The sequence below is a fragment of the Rhagoletis pomonella genome, unplaced genomic scaffold, assembly GCF_013731165.1.
Source record: "Rhagoletis pomonella isolate Grant_MI unplaced genomic scaffold, Rhpom_1.0 Rhpom_scaffold_00001, whole genome shotgun sequence".
In the NCBI taxonomy this organism is placed as follows: domain Eukaryota; kingdom Metazoa; phylum Arthropoda; class Insecta; order Diptera; family Tephritidae; genus Rhagoletis; species Rhagoletis pomonella.
Genome location: NW_023458555.1, coordinates 60,048,928 through 60,056,960, shown reverse-complemented (window position 1 = coordinate 60,056,960; position 8,033 = coordinate 60,048,928). Strand labels below are relative to the sequence as shown.

Sequence of the window (8,033 nt, the reverse complement as noted above, 5' to 3'; positions counted from 1 at the left end):
TACTTTATTTTATTCCTTTGATTGAACATGTTAAATAAAAGCTTATTATTAAAAAAATATTTTTTTTACATTACTTTATTTTCTAATTTTTAGTCCATTTATAAAAGCGTTGTATATTAACCCTCTAGTAGGCAGAACCGCCTCCAGACGGTCGTTAACTAAATACCTTTTTAGTGCACCTATAATAATTTTTTTTCTATATTCGTAAGGCACGATCTTTAGACAAACATCGTACCCTTACGGCGAAGTAAATTTTAATCCGTTATGTCAATCCGTTTTATTTTAATCGGCAGTTGAATTACAGATTTTGAAAACGAGGTTAAAATTAATTATTTCTTGCTATTTAGTAATTTCGTAATTAAAGAAACTTTTTCTTTTGAAAAATTTTTTGATATAAAAAAATTCGGTGGATTTCGTTGTTAAAAGCACCGTATTTTAATATAAGTTTTATAATTATGTCACCATTCGAAATGGAGAAAATTGCTTTCGAACACAGACCGTCTACAGACCGGCTTGCCGACATATAAAACCCCAGTTTTGCATTTTTGACCGTCTGCGGACGGCATTGCCGGTTCGTAGGTCAACATTGTGTAAGAGAAAGCTGAAAATATGTGTAAGTATATCGGCGAGCCCGTCTCCAGACGGTCTTGGGTTTTCTCCCCTGTAGGAAAAAGTTACTGTCACAGATCGAAATGGACATCAGTTTTGGATTTCTCGTGCTAAAATCACCCATTCCTGAATTTTTCAACTCATAAAAAGTTGGCCTACTAGAGGGTTAAATAGTTTTATTTTATTTTATGTACAAAATTTTGCAATAGATATTAAAATAATTCAACTTGCAATGAAAGAGAACAGAAGACTATGCAAGCAAAATGTGGTTTGCTTACGTTTTGTATAAACATACATATGTACATACATACATATAGCAGCAGTTAATTTAATTTAAAGAAATGGCGTGTCGTCCACTTCCGCTGTAGCATGGCATATATTTAGGCGCAATATTAAAGTTCTTCTGGCGGGGAAACTTCTCGAGTCTTCTAATTGTATCTCCTTGATATGATGCCTACAACGAGGTTCATATCTAGACTAGGTTGATATCTAGAATTTGCCATAAATAGCTTTGCTCTGGTTTTACGTTCTTTGGCAAATTACGCCCTGTTAGCCATAAATTTTACTAATTTTTGACCGACTTTGAATCAAGACCCCTGGACCATATAGGGAATTCATTTATATTTTAAATTCCATTGTCATCGTGATTGGAACTATGCTGAAAATTTCAAGTCTCTAACTTGTCGGGAAGTTAGTTAAAATCGATTGGAAATTTCCACGATTTGCGCGGGATGACCAAGTTAAATAAAAGCTTATAAAAAGGTTTTATCTTAACAGCGGTTGTCCCTCGGCAGGCAATGGCAAACCTCCGAGTGTATTTCTGCCATGAAAAGCAGCTTCTCATAAAAATACAATCGCCGTTCGGAGTCGGTGTAAAACTGTAGGTCCCTCCGCTTTGTGTGACAACATCAAGGCGCACGCCAAAAAGCGGAGGAGAAGCTCGGCCAAACACTAACATGTGTGTAAGCGACAATCGATAATCCTATAGCTTTCCGAAAAAAATTTTATGCGACTGGCAAGAGTAACCAAAACTAGCTTTTGTATTAAAATTTTGACAAATAAAGTAAACGTTACGACTCTTTTTTTACATGTAAAGTATATTTTGCGTCCGAACGCTTGAAAAAAAGCACAATTTGTAATTTAACTTTGGACCGTTCCTAATATATTTTTACGTTGTTTTTGTTGTAAGGCTTACAGAACATAAGGTGTACTAAATTTTCGAATACATTTCCAATTCTTTTTAATCGTGTGCTATAATTATGAAGGATTTCTGGAAGGAATGGTTTCTCCGAAAAGAAAGAAAAATTGAAAGTGTAGTTGGAAAGCCGCAAATATCTTGAAATGGAATGGACCAATTAGTCTAATATTTTGGTGGATGAAAGACAAAATATGTAGTTTGTAGATTGGCATCTATAAACTAGGTCCAGGCAAAATTCTATTTTTTTGGTCTTGGTTGACACTTTTCAGGAAACACCCATATGCAGAATGTGGATGCGAACTTCTTCAGCTTGCATTTCTATGTTTATTTCATTTATCAGTTTAAGTACATAAGGTAACAAGTAACAAGTAAGAAAGTCTAAGTTCGGGCGGAGCCGAACATTAAATACCCGGCGCAAGTATTAAATATATGTTTTTTCACCTTTGCGAAACCTTCCGCTAGATGGTAAGCCGGGGTGTATCAATTTTGAGTAAATTAGCGTCCTTAAATTTCGTCATATGAAAAGCGGCCGTAATTTTAGTCCGATTTCAATAATTTTCAACGTTTTTCTTTTATGTGGCAAGAACAATAACCATACCGAGTTTGGTACAAATTGGTAGAACAGTTACCGATATACATATATGTGATCATAAGTGGGCGGTGCCACGCCCATTTTCCAAAATTTTACCATAAACGTATTTCTTGGTAAAGAATTGTTGCAAGCATCAATTTTGAATAAATAAGCTTTAATATTTACTGATTCATCGAAAATTTTGTATTTCTCTAAATTACCGTTATATGGGATGTGGGCGTGGTTATTGTCCGATTTTTTAAATTTTCAGCCATTACAAGTAGGCGTGGCTACGCCCATTTTCCAAAAATTTATAATATTCTTATTTTTCGTCTGAAAATTATTGTAAATATCAATTTTGAGTGAATTATCTACAGTAGTTCCTAAAATATCTCAGTTTTCGTATTTCTGGAAATTACCGTTATATGGGAAGTGGGCGTGGTTACAGTCCGATTTCGCCCATTTTCAACACCAACCTACCTTGGATTAACGAAAAGCCATATACCAAATTTCGTTGCGATATCTCAATGTTTGCTCGAGTTATCGTGTACACGGACGGACGGACAGACGGATAGACGGACAGACGGACAGACGGACGGACAGACAGACACGGCTTAATCGATTTCTCTATTCATTCTGAGCATTTATGTATACATTTGTCTATATCTATCTCGATTCGTTTTGGCTGTTACAAACAACCGTTATGTGAACAAAATTAATATACCCTTGTGCACAAGTGTATTTTGTTTCGTCGAAATTCGAGTTTTCATGTAGAAACATAAAACTTAATTACATTGCTGATATTTTTAAAGCACAATATATAAAATCCACGGCAATTTTGACGAGTAAAAAAGCAGTACAAAATTGTTTTCTTTGCGTTCATTGTGGCATACCTTTTGCGTCTGGCGCTTCGCTGGCAAAGTTATAAATGTCACGCAAAGCTACAAAGTTTTATCTGGCATCAGCTTAATAGGGTCGATTAGTTGCATTGAGTTGCGCAAAAATAGTGCCGAAAATCAATCGATTGTGCTTAACGTACCGGCTGCTTCCGAAAGGGCCAAAAATGGCACAATGCACATTTTCCATCACTGCTTGCAACTACTTTATAAAATCTGAAAAATTAATTGCGAGCAGTATATTGATTAAAGAGTAGTATGACATTAGTCAGACGATCGCCCGCACCAAAGCTCGAAAAAACAAAATTTCGAATAAAATATATTACCTAAACGAGAAATAAAAAAAAAATTTTTATTTTTTATTTTTTTTTAAATCTTTAATCGTAACCATTTTTTAGGCTTGCACAAGATTATTTATAGAATAAGAAATCGCGTAGAATTTTTCGTCAACGTGAAAAACTAAAACAATGGGTATGTAGATACTATCAGGCCGATTATGAACAGGAACTCCCTGGGAGTTTTCTCTCTTTTCCCTTTCCTCCTATCATGAATAAAAATTCCCTGCGGATTTTGTATATTATATGGCGGAGTTGAGCTATCAAAAAGTATCAAACGGCTCTTGCGAAGTTCGAATTTTCTCCTTCCGAATTTTCGGGGAAAATGCTCCTTCCTGGGAGTTAATTATTGGAGGATTTCTTTCTCTAACGTTATTTGACAAGTTGATCCCATTCGAACGCCGACCCACCCCCGAAATAAAATCCTGTATCCTCCACTTTAGGCACTTACATACAGAGCAAGTTAAATAAAAGCTTGTAAAAAGAGCAATCTATATACCTATTTCTAAAAGGTATTTTTCTGTTACCAAACGATACCTCCTTTAATATTTCATAAAATTTAATGAATGATGTCTCATTTTGAAGGAGAGAAGCTCACGTACATGCGAAAAATTAAAAAGCTGAAAATACTGTATCCGGTCAATAAAGCGCCATATCTTCCATAATACTCCATCAAATTGAATGATTAAAACACCATTTTGAATTATAGCTTCACCGGTTGAGTTAAAAAAAATAACAACTATTTAATAGCGTTGCCACCTGCTTAAAATTTTATTGACTTAAATATATGTCGAGTAAAATATGCTTTGCATTGCATTTATGGAATAAAAGGCATTTAAATGCACTTTTAACCAGAAATAATAATTTTTAAGAGGGTTGTCAACTAAAAAATTTTAATTTCTATATATATGTATGTACATATAAAACAAAGTTGCTTCCGTAATACCGAGCATAGCTCTATAATGGATTGTCCTATTTGAGCTATTTTTTTGTTGTGGTTACCTCTGCCCAAGGAAAATTAAAAAAGTTCCGAATAGAAAATTCCGAAAAATTGATTTTCCATGATTTTATACACCAAAATTTTTTAATTTCTTTAATTTTGATCGTAATATTATAATTTAAATGGCTGCCCAGGTACAAAATTGTATCAATGCTAAACAATTATGTAGCTTAGGTTACGTTAGAGAGTGTTATAAATTATTGCTGGTCCCATTTACAGTTGCCAACTTGAAAACTTTATGGTGGAATTTTGATTAAAAATATAAAGCCAGCGTTGTCATGACTTTCATTTTCCTCGAACCAGTTCAATTTTTGTTTCCGTGTATTCACTACGGGCGGGTGAAAAAATTTCGGGCTAATTTGTTTTCGGGCAAAACCCACAATAGAATGTCTGAATTTGCAAATTTGGTTCGATTGCTTCAAAGATAGTTTTAATTCTTCGACATTGTACGAAAGTGTCCGTAAACTATTCGCCGATCTGAATATAAAACATTGGCTTGGCAAATTAAAAAGATTGGCGACTAGCACTGCACACCAAAATCCTCAGCAACGCGCCCAATTTAATGAACAGCTTTGAGTGCATGCGTCGCAAATTCATACAGGACGACCTCAGATGAACCAGCTCCTTAACAACTGAAACAAAAGCAAAGTCCCGAGCTGCTTCGTAAAGAGAGAATAAGTACCGTAAATGTCCAATTACTTCGACATGATTGAGTTCTGCAGGGGCTAAAGTCAAATTACAACAGTTAACTGAACCACCAGCTTATAACCCGGAGCTCATAACTTTATGGCGAATTACCAGAATAAGGACAATTCTTGATGAATGCCCACAAATGCAATGATTAGGCAGTTAAAGGATTGCATATCAAATTAGTCTATGCATACTGGATTTATGTGGACCAACGATACTCGCTCATTATGAACTTGCGACCAACTATGCTGTAAAGATTCAAGAGAAGGAAGTTATTTAGTAATTTATTTCGTTAGCAACTCTCATATCGGATTTGATTGATATGAAACGCCAGATCATTGGAAAATTGCAAGAACTTCGTCACGGACACAACGCTTTGGTTAGGTTATTTAAAATGGTGATGGAAGATATGCCTTCTGACGACCAAAAAAACCATAATTAGAGCAGATAAATGTGCCAATGGAAGTCGTTAAGTGAATAGTTGGTGAAAGTGTTGTACCAAAATGTTCCAATAAAAATTTAATTTTGGGCGAGACGAAGTTCGCCAGGTACGCTAGTATGTTTAATTTCAAAACGTTTACATAAATAACCATAATAAACGTGCTTATTACGTTAACTCCATTACCTGTATAGGGCTGTTCAGAATCTTGTGCATATGCTCTTGCGTTTGCATATTCGTCTTATTTGAAAATTCACGACAATAAAAGGCACACGGTTGCCATGGAAATAAGCTCAAAATCTGCAAATGCAATTTCAAACAGCCCTTATATAATTTCCTTCAATAACAACGTCTTTTACGAATGTTGAAAGTTGTTGCCTTTCAAACCAGTCGATATCATATTGTCCGTCTATTTCCTGCCAACCATTTTCCACAGCTGCCTTTGTTCAACCCAAGGTTCAACCCACTTTCGGTCGAAACCGGATGTCTGTAATACGACTAAAAGATAGAGCATCCCCGACTTGATCATTCACGTTCTTGCGTTTTCCAATAAAAACATTCTTCCCCATTTTAGAAGGGGAGGACGGGTGGTCTAGGACCAGAGCTGGGTGATAAGGATTTATTACTAAACGATTAGGATTGCAGTAATCCCAACAAGCTAAAAAAAAGTAGATTACGATTACAGTAGTCCTTCATCGAATGAAAGAGATTTTGTACAACTTCAACGCGTGACTGACACGCTCGTTTACATGATTTGAGTGACTGATTAATGTCATACTACTTTTTAATCAATATACTGCTCGCAATTAATTTTTCAGATTTTTTAAAGTAGTTGCAAGATCTAGAGTTTCTGTACAAAATTTAAGTCAGCACTAAGTCAGTCCCGCGCCAAACGCTAACGAATTAGATTGACTAGCGGAAGCTATTTCTCTACACTTCTAATATGACAAAATATCAAAAATTCAGTATTTATAAAATGCTTGCAATGCCTTCTCGCTCGATCTCGGGGTACTAGATACCAGGATGCATAAAAACTAAAGCCAGGCATATGTTTGTTTTTTAAAAGCTATGTACATATCGGCACCTAAGGGTTAAAAGGTGCCAAGTCCATCTTTGAATCGATATAGTTTCGTGTTAACTCCCATTATGAAGAAAAAAGCAATTGACTTGGCACCTTTTCACCTTTAGGTACCGATATGTATGTATGTATGTTACTCTAGAAAAGTAGGTATATATACTACATCCAAATAAGCGAGTACTAACTGTTGCTGCGAAGCGTGATTAGCCAAAATTTGAGCTGTCAACTGTTGATGGAACACGAGTGGATCTATGAAGTTGAAGTCGGGCGCATAATTGTAGTCGTAGTCATTAAAGCCACCATCATAGAACCCGGCATTGCCTCCGTACCCTCCAGCACTGCCACCAGCGTAGCTGCCAGCACTCCCGCCAGCATAATCAGTGGCATATCGCTTGTGTTGACGCGCTAATGGAATAAAATATTTTAATTTGTTCTGAGGTCTGCTTTTCGATCTAACTTGTGTACCTCCTTCAGAGTTCATCACTAAGACCGCGACAATACAAACCAACAAAACGTTCCACATATCGAACGAGAGTTACCTATGGAAAAGAACACAATTTTAAATATGAATTAGTTTGAAAGCTTTCAATAAAATACCCGATAGAAAGCATTAAAGAAATAGTTTATCTATAAACGAAATTAACTTTCTCAAGTAAAAAATTTGTCAAGGAAATGGAAAGTAACATTAAATCCCAGTAACTGTGGCTCAACTTTACTCCATTCATACTCTTGCTTGCACTTTAGCGCACATGGGCTCAATTCTAGAATGCGCTGAGCCAAATAAGAGCTTTAGTATGACACCACCTTGGCTAAGAAAGAATGTCCACAATATGGAGTGATCTCCCGTCTATTATTGTAAATCGTAGAAGACGAACTATCAGTATTCGGTTTGACTCCTTACTTGAGTGTATTAAAAGTATGAAGATCTGTATATTAACAATGTTGGACAATGTCCAACATTTGTCACTAGAACCAGGCAGGAAGTCCTTGACCTGACTCTCAGTAACTATCTGGGTAATAATCTGATAGGACAATGGTGGGTGTCTTCGGAACCTTCCTTGTCCGACCACAGGATTATCTGCTTCCGGCTGGGAGTACAGGCCAGAGCAGTGACTCCAAAGAGGAACCCAAGAAACACCAATTGGGATAATTATAGCAAATTACTAGATTTTAACCTACCCGGGTTAGAGAGGGACCACAAAAAAGGTGGCTGTATG

At 36.0% G+C, this 8,033-nt stretch overlaps 1 protein-coding gene across 1 annotated transcript in view; it reads right to left on the bottom strand.

Annotated features, from left to right (window-relative positions):
- The window catches only part of LOC118746757, a gene marked incomplete at its 5' end in the record, with an annotated part of 11,183 nt that extends 3,828 nt beyond the window's left edge, over window positions 1–7,355 (bottom strand). The window contains 2 exon segments of the mRNA XM_036480667.1: window positions 7,002–7,221; window positions 7,282–7,355. Of these exon segments, the coding sequence (XP_036336560.1) occupies window positions 7,002–7,221; window positions 7,282–7,339 (278 nt within the window).
- Window positions 7,356–8,033: the final 678 nt, after the last annotated feature.